Raw genomic sequence first — 16,617 nt, 5'->3', positions numbered from 1 at the left:
GTCCTCTGGGACCCTCCCTGACTCCAGTGATTCCTGAAAGATCACCACTAACGCCTCCACTATCTCTTCAGCTATCTCCTTCAGAACTCTGGGGTGTAATCCATCTGGCCCAGGTGATTTATCCATCTTCAGACCTTTCAGTTTTCCTAGCACCTTCTCCTTGGTAATTGCCACCATGCTCACCTCTGCCCCCCGATTCTCTTGAACTTTGGGGATGTCACTCGTGTCTTCCACCGTGAAGACTGACGCAAAGTACCTATTCAGTTCCTCCGCCATTTCTTTGTTCCCCACTACTACTTCTCCAGCGTCATTTTCCAGCGGCCCAATGTCCACTTTTGCCTCTCTCTTACCTTTTATATATCTAAAAAAACTCTTGCAATCTTCTTATATATTACTGGCTAGTTTACCCTCATATTTAATCTTCTCCCTTTTTATTTATTTTTTAGTTGTCCTCTGTTGGCCTTTGTAGGCTTCCCAATCCCCTGGTTTCCCAATGCTCTTTGCCGCATTGTATGCTTTCTCTTTAGCTTTTATGCTGTCCCTGACTTCCCTTGTCAGCCATGGTTGCCTCGTCCTCCCTTTAGTATGCTTCTTCTTCCTAGGGATGAATTTTTGCTGTGTCTCCCAAATTACTCCCAGAAACTCCGGCCATTGCTGTTCCACTGTCTTTCCTGCTAGGCTCATCTCCCAGTCAATTCTGGCCAGCTCCTCCCTCATGCCTCTGTAGTTGCCTTTATTCAACTGTAGTACTGTTACATCTGATTCCAGCTTTTTCCTCTCAAATTGCAGGGTAAATTCTATCATATTATGGTCACTTCCTCCCAAGGGTTCTTTCACCTTAAGCTCCCTTATCAAATCTGCCTCATTACACATTACTAAATCTAGAATTGCCTGTTCCCTAGTGGGCTCCACCACAAGCTGCTCCAAAAAGCCATCTCGTAGACATTCCAGAAATTCCTTTTCTTGGGATCCACTACCAACCTGATTTTCCCAGTCTACCTGCATATTGAAATCCCCCATGATCACTGTAACCTTGCCTTTCTTACACGCCTTTTCTATCTCCTGGTGTATCTTGTGCCCCACATCCTGACTACTGTTCGGAGGCCTGTACATAACTCCCATTATGGTTTTTTTACTTTTGCGGTTCCTCAACTCTACCCACACAGATTCTATATCATCTGACCCTACATCATTTCTTGCTATCGATTTAATTTCATTTCTTACTAACAAAGCAATCCCACCCCCTCTGCCAACCTGCCTATCTTTTCGATAGGATGTATATCCTTGGATATTTAGCTCCCAGTCCTGATCCCCTTGCAACCATGTCTCCGTAATGCCCATCACATCATACCTGCCAATTTCAATCTGAGCCACAAGCTCATTTACCTTATTTCGTATACTGCGTGCATTCAGATACAACACCTTCAGTCCTGTATTTCCTGTCCCCTTTCTCATTGTCGACCCTTTATCTGATGTGCTTGAAGTTAGATTCCTAGCCCTTTCCAAACACTCTGTCCTATTTTGTGTTCTGGAGACTTTAATAGCCTCTCCTGGGCTCTCCTTTCTTTTCAGTTTTTTCATAATTTTCCATGAAGTTGAATCCACCCCCCACCACACGCTAACCTGCTGCTTTGTTTCCCATTAGTCATACTTCTTGGAGTTGCAGCAAGACCCATTTGTACTTGCAATAAAGACAAACATACTTTTTACTTTCCTAATTACTTGCTGTATCTACACATTAACTTCCTGCGATTCATGAACAACGACGCCTAAATCCTTCCGCATACCAACATTTACTGGTCTTTTACCTCTTATAGAATATTCTCCTTTTCTATTCTTCCTACCAAAATGAATAATTATGTATAAATTCATAATGATCAGCATACCATCACGCCTAGATATAACCCACATGAAAAATCTGCAGGGTTCCCCAGAACTGAGCAGCTCAGCTCATGGGAAAGATCTCTGTTCATGTCTGAAAGGTCGACAACCATTTATTTGATTTTATTAAGCTAGCTGCTCAAGGCTGTTGCTTTTCCCGGCCTCAACCATCTTCAGCTGCTTCATCAATGACGTGGGAAGCGGGGATGTTCGTTGATGATTGCACCAATCGCAACTCCTCAGATACTGAAGCAGCCCATGTCCAAATGCAGCAAGACCTGGACAATATCCAGGCTTAGGCTGACAAGTGGCAAGTAACACTCGTGCCACACAAGTGCCAGGCAATGGCCATCTCCAACAAGAGAGAATCTAACCATTGTGCCATGACATTCAATGGCATTACCATCACTGAATCCCCCACTATCAACATCCTGAGGGTTACCATTGACCAGAAACCCAACCATATAAATACTGTGGCTACAAGAGCAGGTTAGAGGCTGGGAATTCTGCAGTGAGTAACTCACCTCCTGACTCCCCACAGTCTGTCCACCATCTACAAAGCACAAGTCAGGAGTGTGATGGAATACTCTCCATTTGCAGCTCCCACAACACTGAAGAAGCTTGACACCATCCAGGACAAAGCAGCCCGTTTGATTGGCACCCCATCCACCATCTTCAACATATGAACATGTGAATTAGGAGCAGGAGTAGGCCATTTGGCCCCTCGAGCCTGCTCCGCCATTCAATAAGATCATGGCTGATCTGATTGTAACCTCAGCCCCACATTCCTGCCTACCCCCGATAACCTTTCACCCCCTTGTTAGTCAAGAATCCATCTAGCTCTGCCTTAAAAATAATCAAAGACTCTGCTTCCACCGCCTTTTGAGGCAGAGTGTTCCAAAGACTCTCAACCCTCAGAGAAAACATTTCTCCTCATCTCTGTCTTAAATGAGTGACCCTTTATTTTTAAACATTGGCCCCTAGTTCTAGATTCTTCCACAAGAGGAAACATCTTCTCCACATCTTCCTGTCAAGATCCCTCAGGAACTTAGATGTGTCAATCAAATCGCCTCTTATTCTTCTAGACTCCAGTGAATACGAGCCTAGTCTGTCCAACCTATTTTCATGAGACAACCCGCCCATTCCTGGTATTAGTCTAGTAAACCTTCTCTGAACAGCTTGTAATGTATTTACATTGTTCTTTAAATAAGGAGACTAGTACTGTACACAGTGTGCCAGATGGGGTCTCACCAGTACCCTGTACATTTTTTGCGGACAAAGTGTTTCCTGACATCTCGCTTGAACAGCCTGGCTCTATTTTTAAGGTTGTTCCCCCTGGTTTGAAATAATTCTGCTCTATCCACCCTGTCAAATCCCCTTGCACATTTTCAATATCCCAAATGGATCACCCCTCAAACTCTTAAACTTGAGGGAATAAAAGCCACACATCAGCCACCCGCCCTCATGATTTAACCCTTTAACCCCATTCCACACTCACCGTGCCCACTAGCGGGTACAGGAACCCTGCACCAACACTTGCACGGATGTCCCGGATCGGCAGAACGAATCCTGTTGGCGCTCCTTTCTTCTCTGGCATGTGAGATAAGGACAGATGAGTCTTGGCCATGCAGATCGGCAGATCAGCGAATCCCTGAGTGAGAAGGACAAAAGGCCAGTTAGCAGCAGGAGGGAGGTGGAATTGCTTTCATTCACTCACTCATTGCTGAACTAACTACACCATTTACACTATCCATGTTCACCACAGGCAGCCACCAATTAGGTAAATGGCACTAACCATTTGCCAGAACCATAGGATTCAATTACAACGGTGCCACTTGTAACACGTGAAGCACGTTAGCTATTTCAGGCAGTGTCCATGTCTGTGTTAAAAGAGATGTGCTGCCAATAAACTGCTTAATCGATCGAGCTGTAATCACAGGTGTTGAATTGGAAGCCATTTGGTCCATCCATATCCTTCGCTGTTTCCATTCCCTCCTGATAAACATTACACTGGCTTGGATCAGCTATGGGACAGACAGACTAGAATCAATCACTGGAGACGCAGAATGCTGCTAATTTAGCGCAGGGACTCTTTCCTGGGCTGTAAGGAAATTTCACCGACGGTTGGGTTCTGCAACTGGTCGCATGTTCGACCAGCCTATCACAGTCCGAGTGCGGCTGGTGGCTGTTGGCAATGCATGACCAGCTTTCTTACCTGTTTGGTATAAACCTCCAGTTTGTGCTGTGCCTCAGGGCTGAGCTCGACATCAGCTGCACCATAGATTTTCTGGGCAATGGTTCTGATTTTGTCCACAATGGGGAGCTATATAAAACAAAAGGATCACAGTCAAAGACCCTTTCGATAAAATATACAGATCTTAAAATACTCAAGAGAGACAGAGATGAGTGAACACCTCTGACAACTTCTTTTGCCAGGGTGCTGAACACAAAAACAACATTAAGGATCTATTTGTTGGGGCTGAAGAAACCGGCAGTGGGCCAATCTCTGCTCTCCCTGCTGCAAATCCACTGATCTTCCCCAGTAACTTAAACCGGCATTCCTTTACTTCTGACTGAAAAATTTCCCTATAACTTCGCGTCTTACTCCTAACTTCCTCATTTTAACAACAAACACAACTTTTAATGACGAGAAGCAAAGCCAACGCACTGGCCTTGTCAATATTTAGCGGGATGTTGTCTGAAGAAAGTGAAAATCCAGGCACTTTTTCTTGATCTTCAGCAGTATCGATACCATCACCCAATCCTACCCAGTCGATTTCTTGGAGTTTAACTGGAAAGATCGTGTTAAGAGGCTGGGTACTCTGTGATGAGTGGCCCATCTCCTGAGCGCCTCAAGGTCTCTCCACCCATCTGCAAGGCTCAGGTCAGGAATGCAATGGCACACTCACCTTTTTTTTTGTTTGGGAGAGGTTTGAATCGGGATTGAATCAGAAGAATCATGGATTTGAATCATCGAGGAAGGAGGAGATTATTTAGATGACCTTCCTGCTATTAGAGCTGTTCTGTTCCTTTTGGGCACTGCTGCCTGGTTTTATCACATCACGGATGGAATATTCAACAATTATCAGCATCTCTATTTTTCTTTATCTTCCCATATAATTTAAACTGGTTCTCTTGCTTAGATGGGTGTGGCTGCAACACTGAAGCAGCATAGCACCATCCCAGGCTGAATAGTTAGTACAAGTGCTGCCTCTAAGCTCCCTACTGTCTATATCCAGGGGACAAATAAACATAAAAATTGCTCTCATGCCCACATGTCCGTCCTTGGCTTGCCGCAATGTTCCAGTGAAGCTCAACGCAAACTGGAGGAACAGCACCTCATCTTCCGACTAGGCACTTTACAGACTTCCGGACTGAATATTGAGTTCAACAACTTCAGACCATGAACTCTCTCCTCCATCTCCACCCCTTTTCTGATCCCCCTTTTTCCAATAATATCATTTTTTTAAACAAATATATTTTTTCTTTTCCCACCTATTTTTAAATTTATTTCGATCTATTGTTTCATCTCCACCTTTTAGCCCATTTCAATCCCTTCCCCCCACCCCACCCCCACTAGGGCCATCTGCCACTAGCTTGTCCTGCTTGTTATCCTTAATGTTCCCATTAACACATCCTTTAGATTATATCACCACTGTCAACACCCCTTTGTCCTTTTGTCTATGACATCTTTGGCAGTCTCTTCTTGGCCTCCACCTATCACTGGCCCTCTATCCAGCTCTACCTGTCCCAGCCTCCTCTACCAGCTTATATTTCATCTCATTTCTATATGTTTTAGTTCTGACGAAGGGTCACACGGACTCGAAACGTCAACTGTATCCCTCTCCGCAGATGCTGTCAGACCTGCTGAGTTTTTCCAGGTATTTTTGTTTTTGTTCTAGATTTCCAGCATCCGCAGTATTTTGCTTTTAACATAAAAATAATCTTTCCATGATCAAATCCATGTTAATTGCATATTAATTGTGTTTAATAATCCGCAGGTGGTGGGAATTAACTGGGGATTCACTTGTGCTCTTATAAATATACACAAGCTGTGGTTGTTGGATTAGGAGGTGTGTGCTTGTAATGTGTAACTTCGTAAATAAATATCTATGAAAGTGTGTCAAGACTGGCTCCAGTTCTATCTTTTGCCAACTGGCTTTCTGGAATGGGACAATCAAGGCTAAATATCAACTAAAGGGTTAAGGGGTGATTTAACAGACATTTTTAAAGATGATTAAAGGAGTTGATAGAGAGAAACTACTTCTTCTGATGGGGATTCCAGAACAAGGAGCTTAAACTTAAAACTAGATCTAGGGGCAACCAGGGATGATGTCAGGAAGCACTTCTTCACACAAAGGGTAGTGGAAATCCGGAACTCATTCTCCATCCTCACCCCCACAAAAAAAATGCTTTTGAGGCTGGAGGGCACGGGTTGTGGTGGGGGGCGTCAAATGAAATTTCCAAACTGAGATTGACAGGGTTTGTTGGGTATTAAGAGTTGTAGAACCAAGGCAGGTAGATGCTACAGGCTCAAGGGACTGAATAGCCACTTCTTCCTATATTTGTATATTCCTATTAAAATTCTACCCGGATACTCTTAGTAGCAAGGTGACCTTTGCCCACATAGACAACAAGAGGCAGCAAAATGAATTCTTACCTCCAATGGGTAGAGGAACTTGAAGTCACTCTCCTGCTGAGAAGCTCTCTGTACAGCTTTGGCCAATTCAACAGCTCCCAGACCACCTTCAGCCCAGTGGGTGCACTTCACAGCATCGAACGCACCCATTTCCTTGGCTGTGCTGCACACCAGCTCGAGCTCAGCCTCTGTATCTGTTCTGTAGGACAGAAGGAACAGCTGGTAACACAGGCCAACTCAGGCGACTGAGAACTGGATACTCCAAATACACATCCGACAAGTCTCGTAGTAGCCAAGATACCAATGAACATGACCTACACAGAACAACAGTGCACCCCCCACCATAGTAGAAAACACACAGGTTCACTCCCCAGAGTTACGTACGAGTTCACTGCTCACAGCTTTAAGTTAAACTAGGACAAGCAGACAGGACCACGGTTTAACATATCATTTGAGGGATAGCGCCTCTAGATTACTGCTCAAGTTCTAGAGCAAGTCTCAAACACCCGCCCAATGCCTTGTCTGTGACGTGATATGTGCTGACTAAGGGGTGAGTGCTTACTTGAAGGCATTGACAGCTACCACCACTGCAACTCCGAACAAGTTTGCGTTCTCGATCTGTTTACGGAGGTTACTGCAACCCTTCCCCAACAAATCCAGGTTCTACAAATAAACAGAGGAGAGATCACAGTCTGGGTCAAGTATCAACAAACACACAGAGCAGGCAACTGTAAGGTGCAGCTTAGTCAACCAAAAACCAGCACAACACATTCATCAAGTAATTGTGTTGCTCAGAACATGATTGAGAGTGAATTTATCAGCAGTTCTGTGGCTGTTTGCAATCCTTGATTATTCCAGAGTCTGTTTAAGGTTCAACCCTCTCGTTTATCATAATACAATATACTGATAGTATAACCTCAAGAATGTTTAAACACCTAAACCCATTCCCACTTCAAACTGTCTCAATTCCCTTTGTCTAGCCCAAGAAACTCCAATAAATTCACCCCATCTGCAGAGACATATCAAACACATGACACAGGGAAATATAACCCATCAGAATTTACCTCTTCAATATATTCCTTCGGCAGGGGAACGCCTGCTGTCACCTACAATAAAATCGTGAAAAGGAAATGTTAAAACTTGTTTTGAAATACGGCCATGAAAGAAAGGCTTACATTTCTACTGGCCTTTCATCACCAAAACCCAAAACACCCCAGAGTACAGAGCAGGCAATGAAGAACTCTTTGAAATGTATTCGCTGCTGTAGGAAAAACAGCAGCCAATTTGAGCATTACCAGCTCCCGAAAACAGCAACGAGGCGGTAACCAGGTCACCCGGCTTTTGGTGATGTTCAGGGATAAACTTTGGCCAGAACACTGGCGAGCATTCCCACTGTTTCTTCTTTGAAATAGTGCTTTGGAATCTATGATGTCTCATCTGAAAGTCAGCACCTCTGACAGTACAGCATTCCCTCGGTACTGCACCGAAGCCTAGATTTTGTGCTCAAGTTTCTGGAGTGGAACTCGAACCTATGACTTCCTGACTCTGGGACAAGAGCGCTACCCACTTAGCTAAAACTGATGCCTTCTATAAGCTCCACTAAAATCGCCTATTGGAAAAAGAGGCATTTCAAAGTTATTAATTTTATACCTTCAGCACTGACCTCGCAGGCTGATCACAAGCCAAGTGTTCTATTAAATCCCAAACTGACTATCTGACCTCCATTACAAAGATCACCAACTTTCATCTCAATAATAATCACCTGTCATCTGCCTCTCCCCCAGCTCACCTCCACTGAAATCCTCATTCACATCTTTGTAACCAATGCTTTCCTGGCAACTCTCTCAACTTTAATCCCCCGGTCAACTTCAGTTCATCCAGAACTCTGCTACCCTGCACCATGCCCCACTTACCTATCATCCCAGTGCTCATTGCCCTACGGGCTGCTGGCCTGGCAATGCCTTGATTTTAAAATACTCAATCTCCAGTTTCAATCCCTCCATTGCCTCATCCCTTCCTTCCCCTGTGGACTCCTCCATCCAGCCCTACAATACCCCCAAATTCTCTACTCCTCTGACTTCTGCATCATGAACACCCCAGCATGCTCCCTTCAGCTCACCACTGGCAGCTGTGCCTGGCTCCACACACTGGCATTCCATCTCCTAGTCCCTTCAGCTCCCTTGCTCACTTTTTATTTAAAACACGCCCTCTGTGACCAGGCTTTGTGTGGTTGCCTTAGGTTGCACCCCTGATCTAGGGGTAAAGCCAGTAAACCTATAAAACTGCATGGCCCTGCTCCTGCTGCCGTGTTGAAATTTCTGAATTGGGCTGCTCAACTGTAAAAGGCATCGTGAGCTAGAGTAAGCAGGTTCACATTGCTACCTGGCTGATGTTACAGTGCTCTCAGGTAGAAGCATAGAAAAATAGAGGCAGAAATAGGTCATTCGGCCCTTCAAGCCTGTTCCACCATTCAATATGATCATGGCTAATCCTCTTATCTCGATGTCATACTCCTGCTCTCTCCCCATGCAACCATGATGCCTTTAGAGTCCAGAAATCTATTTCCTTCTTAAATATATCCAGTGACTTGGTCTCCACAGCACACTGTGGTAGAGAATTCCACAGGTTCACCACCCTCTGAGTGAAGAAGCTTCTCCTCATCTCAGTCCTAAATGGTCTACCCCACATCCCGAGACTGTGACCCCTTGTTCTAGACCCCCCCAGCCAGAGGAATCATCATCCCTGCATCCAGTCTGTCCATCCCTGTCAGAATTTTATATGTTTCAATGAGATCCCCTCTCTTCTAAACTCCAGTGAATAAAGGCCTAGTCAGCCCAATCTCCTCATACAACAATCCTGCCATCCCAGGAATTGGTCTGGTGAACCTTCTCTGCACTCCCTCTATGGCAAGTATATCCTTTCTTAGGCAAGGAGACCAAAACTGCACACACTACTCCAGGTGCGGTCTCACCAAGGCCCTGTACAGCTGCAGTAAGACATCCTTGCTCCTGTACTCCAGTCCTCTCACAATGAAGGCCAACATACCATTTGCCTCCTTAACTGCTTGCTGCACCTGCACGCTTGCTTTCAGTGATTGGTGTACAAGAATTATCCAGGCCCCTTTGTACAGCAACATTTCCCAATCTATCACCATTTAAATAATACTCTGCCATTCTGTTTTTCCTCCCAAAGTGAATAACTTCACACTTATCCACATTATACTGTATCTGCCATGTATTTGCCCACTTGTCTAAATTGTCTTGAAGCTGCCTGACAAAACTCTGCCCTGTAAGAGACTGAGCGTCATGGTCAGTATCTCCAGTATCACTGACCATTTCCCTTACACCTCGGTGAAGTTCATTATTCAAATGTTAAAAGGCGCTGCAAAAACGAGTCTCGTTTGTTGTTCTTACCGTGGGGCCACCGCCGTGCATTTTCAGAGCCCTCACAGTGGCAACCAGCACGACCACATGGGGACGCAGGCCTGAGTACCTGCACTTAATGTTGAAGAATTTCTCCATTCCGATGTCTGCTCCAAATCCTGCCTCCGTAACTACATTGAAAACAGGACAGAAAATAAAAGAGGTCCACGGACAGCGAGAAATACACCAAACTGAAACAGAAATGGGGAGGCACATTTGTGGACAGTAGCTCAGGTGTTTATAAACCAATATCATGTGTAAAAGGTTCCTTGTGCTAATTTCACAGGCCTGTGGGGCAGATGGCAATGCTGCAGTTACAGTTTCCTGCCAGCATGTGGAGCTGGTTGAGTGACGAGCTGAGGATTGGGAAATGCTAGTGATTGTGACCTGCAGAGTGAAACTGGCTGTAAAATACATGGGAACTGGCATTGACTGGTTTTCCCCTCTCTAACCCAGTGCCAAGGAGAGGAAAAGTGCAGGGGCCAACTGCTGCCACACTACAAAACTGAATGTTCTCCCCCCCGCCCCGCAGAGGTTTGCTAATCACAGAATCACACAGTGCAGAAGAGGCCCTTCGGCCCATCGAGTCTGCACTGACACGTGAGAAACACCTGACCTACCTACCTAACCCCATTTGCCAGCACTTGGCCCATAGCCTTGAATGTTATGATGTGCCAAGTGCTCATCCAGGTACTTTCTAAAGGATGTGAGGCAACCCGCCTCCACCACCCTCCCAGGCAGTGCATTCCAGACCCTCACCACCCTCTGGGTAAAAAAGTTTTCCCTCACATCCCCCCTAAACCTCCTGCCCCTCACCTTGAACTTATGTCCCCTCAAGACTGAACCTTCAACTAAGGGGAACAGCTGCTCCCTATCCACTCTATCCATGCCCCTCATAATCTTGTACACCTCGATCAGGTCGCCCCTCAGTCTTCTCTGCTCCAACGAAAATAACCCAAGTCTATCCAACCTCTCTTCATAACTTAAATGTTTCATCCCAGGCAACATCCTGGTGAATCTCCTCTGCACCCCCTCCAGTGCAATCACATCTTTCCTATAATGTGGCAACCAGAACTGCACACAGTACATAGGATTTTACAGCACAGAGCCATTCAGCCCATCTTTTCTTTCATGTGACGTGGGCATCACTGGCAAGGCCAGCATTTGTTGCCCAGCCCTAAGTGCCCTTGAACTGAGTGGCTTACTAGGTCATTTCAGAGGGCAGTTAAGAGTCAACCACAATGCTGTGGGTGTGAGATTTCTACATACTAAAAACATCAAGGGATATGGGGGTAGTGCAGGAAAATGGTGTTGAGGTAGATGATCAGCCATGGTCTCACTGAACGGTGGAGCAGGCTCGAAGGGCCAAATGGCCTACTCCTGCTCCTGTTTCTTATTGTCAGAAGCCCGAGGTAACTCAAGGAGAACTTGGTTATTGCAGGAAAAAAAGAGACGTGTCAAAGCTTTTCATCTTACACTCAACAGGACACTCGCTAGAAGACCAATATAAGGGGGAAAACAACAATTTATACTGCATGTGAAGAGAGTGCTGATTGGCTGGCAAGTGACATTGCCATGGTGAATGCATGGCTGATAGTGCCTGACAGTTAACAGCCAAGCACTGTTTGAAATTTAAACCAGGCAGCTTGACCCTGATTGGTCAAGGAGAGCCCTGATTGGTCAAGGAGAGCTCTCGCTGAAGCGTTTGTTCGTTTCGGCAGTCTTGGAGCATTCGACAGGGGACAGGTTTCAAATCAGTTTATAAAGAATCAAAACGTGAGTGCAAAAAATATCCCTTTACCCACCTACAAAACCACCAGGCCCAACAAGTTTTAAAGCTATTTCGTCTGCCAGGATGGAGGAGTTTCCATGCGCGATGTTGGCAAAAGGTCCAGCATGAACAAACACGGGGGTCCCCTGTGAATAACACACACAGACAAACACACAGAAGAAATCAGTCAGTGGTCATGTCTGGACTGAAAGCACAGATAGCCATGTCTACAACATACAAACCACTAGAGGACCAAATGGCCTATTTCTGTGCTATAAATTAGGTGACACATTACTGACCAGTTGAAGGGTTATTTCCACAATTAACCCAGAAATCCAGAACATCGACAACAAACACAGGCAGTGCTGTGAAATGAATGACAACTTATATTTATACATAATAAAATGTCCCAAGGTGCTTCACAGGAGAGTTTATAAAGCAAGGTAGGTCACTTAGCCATGTTAAGGAGATATTAGACAAGATAACCAAAAGCTTGGACAATGAGGAAGGTTTGAAGGAGTGTCTGAAGGGAGGAAAGCTAGGTAGAGAGAGAGATGGAGAGGTGTAGGTAGAGCTTAAAACCGAGGCTACTGAAGGCACGGAGCCACCAATGGTGAACTGATTAAAAATCGGGATGACAAGAGACCAGAAATAAAAGAACATAAAGGTCTTGGGAGGATTGTAGGGCTGGAGGAGGTTACAGAGATAGAGAGGGATGAGGCCATGGAGGGATTTGAAAACAAGAATGACAATTTTAAAATCAACTGGACCAAAACTAGTTAACAAACTACTCTCATCATTAGCAGCTTTTAATTGACCATTTCAAACAGCGATGCAATGAACTATGGAAATGACAGGAAAAGACCCTCTGGTCCATCTACCCTATCCATTAAAGATGCGATGCATGATTAACTTATACAGCGTGCCAAGGGGTTGTGGGTTCAAGTATCCCGGTATTACTTTATGCTCCTGGTGTGAACTGTGGCTCAGGGAGTAACACTCTAACCCGAGTTGGAAGGTTGAGAGTTGAAGTTTCACCGCAGAGACTTGAGCACTAATCTAGGCTGGCACTCCCCCTGCAGTACTGAGGGAGTGCTGCAAGAACAGAGGGGGTGTTAAACCGAGCTCTGTTTGACCTCTTCAGTGTAAGTAAAAGATCCTACAGCCACTATTTTGAAAAAGGGCAGGGGAGTCCCCCCCGATTAATATTTATCCCTCACCTGATCGTTTGCATTGCTGTTTGTGGGAGTTTGCTGTGTGCAATTGGCTGCCACGCTTCCTACATTACAACAGTGACTACACTTCAGAAGTAGTTCATTGGCTGTAAAGCACTTTGGGGCATTCTGAAGTTCTGACAGATAGTATAGAAATGTAGGTTCTTTCTTTTATTAGTAACATTAGTTCAGTCCTGGACCTCCGTCTCAACAAACAATCGTTAAAGGATTATTCCACATTGATCAAAGGTCCCATTTGCGTTTTCTATCCATTTGATATTCACTCTTTAAAAGCAGCTCCAAGCCACTCACCATCCTGACTTGGAAATATATCGCTGTTCCTTCACTGTCACTGGGTCAAAATCCTGAAACTCCCTCCCTAACAGCACTGTGGGTGTACCTACACCACACGGACTGCAGCGGTTCAAGAAGGCAGCTCACCCACCACCTTCTCAAGAGGCAATTAGGGGTGGGCAATAAAAATGCTGGTCCAGCCAGCGACACCCACATCCCCGTGAACAAATAAAAAAATGAGAAAAAAAAGAGAGCTACACTAACAGAGAAAGTCACACATAACTTGGAATATAATTAAATGTTACCCTCATCCTCTCCCCATCAACGTGAAGTTAGCAGGTTTAACAAGACATAAACGTGTTAGCGGATATGAATGAAACAGCACAAACCTCCAGTGTCTGCATGAGGTTGGGTTTAATGGCATCCTTCATCAGCACAGCTAAAGCTCCACTGATGCCCTAGAGAGAAAAACAACTGATCAGGATCTTCATTAGTACCAGACAGGTTCACAACAGGGAGGAAGGCAGTGTGACTAACTTCCACTGCTACTTAGAAAAAAAGATTTACTTCTTCATATGACGGGGCCTCCAATTCCCAAAGCTGTAAGGAACTAACAACAGCCAACTTAACAACTAGAGCCGCAGGTAATGCAAACACAAGCAGGCTGTTTAACTTGGATTGTGAGCGACGAGGTCAGAGTCGTGGTTACGGGGAACGGAAGCAGTCCATTCGCTGGATCAATGTCTCGTTAGGAACGGGATCCCGGGTTACAGGGACACGGACAGGCAGCGATGAACAAATATTTCACAGAAATCAGTACCTCCTGTCAGCACCATGGAAACATTACCCGTGACAGCTGTGACGAACAGGAGGTGGGAAACGTGCAGTTCAGTTTAACCATCTTTCAGGAGCTAGAGAATCCTCGAGCCTCCCCCCGTTTTGAAAACAATAGATTTTTATTAGACCAAAGTACAAATGGTTATGGAGCCAAGATGGGTGGATGGAGTTAAGCTACAGATCAGCCACATCCTCCTGAACGGCAGAACAGGCTCAAAGGAATGAATGGCTGCCTCCTCTCCCTAAACACATCCACCTGTGTAGTATAATGGGTAATAGTTACGGTAATGAGTGAGTGAGGTGAATCATGATGTAACAGTGACATCAGCAGTCATGTGCTCGAGACCCTATTGGGCAGGCAGGATAGTCTGTACCCAAGAGAGATGTGCCTACCTAGTAGCTCGTCATGTGTATAGTGTAAATAAAGTCATTTGAAGTAACCTACCCGAGTCAGGGCAGAGTTACTCAAGATAAGATAGGCCCCGCGACAATCATGTGAGTCATGGTAGCAGTGGCGGTGACACCAATCTAATGACAGGTTGGTGTCATCGACAGGAGACCCACGACGATGAAATGGAAGAAAACCTGCTACAAGCAAGAATTTGGTAACGTACCCAAGAGGGAGGCACACTGGAAAGTGGTGGCGATGTCAGCAGCAGGTGAGCAGTCTCTGCACCTTCCGCAGCTGTTTAACAGTCTCGAGGGCCCACAGAGGGGTCAGCATTGGGAGTTACAGAAGGAAACTTCCTAAGGTGTCGAGCAGCATCGACCAAAGAGCAGGAACACCAGGACAGTTCATCCCTCCAGGCAGTAGGGCCTATCGTTGACAAGGTCACCCTGAGACAGGGGGTAGAAGAGACCTTTGCAGACTTTGAAACTATCCTAAAAGTATTCGTGGCATATTTTAGTACAAGATGAAACCTTGTGGTCAAGCGAGCGCGATTCAGGAATCCTAAAGATCAGGAAAAGCCGTTGAATCTTTTCTTACTGACCTATACAGGTCTGGTCATTGTTGCGAGGATGTGACATTGAAAGACAAACTTATTCGCAACCACATTGACATCAGAGTCTGCGACAAAAAGCTGTCAGATTTTTTCTTTCTTTTATACACACACACAAAAGACAACCTCACACTCAATCCAACCCTTCAGTATACTAGAGGCTGGATAAACGTAGGGGGTGAAATTGGCCTCTAGTCCACAAGTCTGCTCGTCACTTAAGACCGAAGGCGGCAGCCCCGCCCACTCAAAAACCCACTCAAAACGGCCAAAAGAGTGGGAAACCCCACACCAGCCACCTTTGCTGTGGCCCCAAAAAGCAGCACAGATGGCAAGGTTGCCCAGCAGCGGGTGCCGAGTGTGTCCCATGCGGAAAGACAAAAGACTGCAAGCGGTTCTGTAAATTTAAAAATTCCATCAAAAGGGAAGAAAGCAACAGAATATCTATGACATACAGATCACTCAAAATATTGGGCGTAAGCAAAGAAATGACATCACAGGATCATGAACAAGACTTTTGGTCACTTTGGAAGTTAAATACTTTAAAACTGACAACTTGACACAGGAGCTGGTGTTACAATATTGGCTGACCAATTTGCATGGCTCAAAACAATTCTCATCCGGCCATCAAACTTAAACTCTAAGGTCCGGGTGGTACGAGTCTACAAGTGAAAGGGCAGATTACAGCCACCCTTCACCACAAGGGGCAATGAATTACAGAGACCCTCTATCTTTTGCACAATCAAAGCATTTCTTTACTGAACGGAACCGTGTGCAGGCCACTGGCATTCTGCAGAAAGTGGACAAAGTCCTACAACGAGGCAGCAGGAAAAAATTCTGCCAAGAGTTCCCACAGCTCTTTCAGGGGCTCGGTAAGCTCAGGCATGAATACCATTTGATGTTTCTTCAATATGCCAAGCCTGAATGTCTGTATACTCCCAGGAGGGTACCACATACACTGCTGCCAAAGGTTAAAGAGGAACTTGACAGAAAGTTACATAGGAGTTGCTATATCACCTTGTCATGGAACAAACTCAGTGTTTGGAGCTAGTAACAGTCCCCAAACCGAATGGCCAGCTCAGGCTTTGCATAGGCCTAATGCAATTAAACAAAGCAGTCCAGAGGGCAATCCATCCTATGGCTTCAGGTGGATGACAGCTTGGTTAAACTGGCCAACAGCGTCCTCTTCACTAAACTTGATGCAGGTTTTTGCCAAATACACCTCAACCAGGAGTCCAGGCTATTAACAACACTTATTATGCTGTTTGGACAGCTCAGTTTTAAAACCCTTCCCTTCGGGAGATATTCCAGCGAATCATGTCAAATATTCTCGAAGGCAAACAGGGAGTTATTTGTCAGATGGATGATGTGCTTATCCATGGAGCCACACGACAGGAGGATGATTACAGAGTTCGTGAAGTTCTCAAAACACAAGAGGCAGTTTCTCACTTCAGCGAGAAATGTGAGTTTTCCAAAAACTATCAAATTCTTGGGACACATCACACAAAGACAATGCTTAATGGCAAACCCTCAAAAAAACAGAAGGCATCAACAACTTTCC

At 45.3% G+C, this 16,617-nt stretch overlaps 1 protein-coding gene across 2 annotated transcripts in view; it reads right to left on the bottom strand.

Annotated features, from left to right (window-relative positions):
* Positions 1 to 16,617, bottom strand: part of mthfd1b (methylenetetrahydrofolate dehydrogenase (NADP+ dependent) 1b) — an 80,627-nt gene that overhangs the window by 12,822 nt on the left and 51,188 nt on the right. For both annotated transcript variants that reach the window (XM_078561946.1, XM_078561945.1), the window contains exons 19-26: positions 13,611 to 13,679; positions 11,748 to 11,859; positions 9,934 to 10,073; positions 7,585 to 7,626; positions 7,083 to 7,183; positions 6,542 to 6,719; positions 4,097 to 4,204; positions 3,380 to 3,532 (exon numbers count right to left, since the gene is read on the bottom strand). In XM_078561946.1, coding sequence (XP_078418072.1) covers positions 3,380 to 3,532; positions 4,097 to 4,204; positions 6,542 to 6,719; positions 7,083 to 7,183; positions 7,585 to 7,626; positions 9,934 to 10,073; positions 11,748 to 11,859; positions 13,611 to 13,679 — 903 coding nt within the window. The remainder of the gene's footprint in view (positions 1 to 3,379; positions 3,533 to 4,096; positions 4,205 to 6,541; positions 6,720 to 7,082; positions 7,184 to 7,584; positions 7,627 to 9,933; positions 10,074 to 11,747; positions 11,860 to 13,610; positions 13,680 to 16,617) is intronic.

Source organism: Cetorhinus maximus, chromosome 18, assembly GCF_964194155.1.
Source record: "Cetorhinus maximus chromosome 18, sCetMax3.hap1.1, whole genome shotgun sequence".
NCBI lineage: Eukaryota > Metazoa > Chordata > Chondrichthyes > Lamniformes > Cetorhinidae > Cetorhinus > Cetorhinus maximus.
This window is presented reverse-complemented; position numbering and strand designations above follow the sequence as displayed.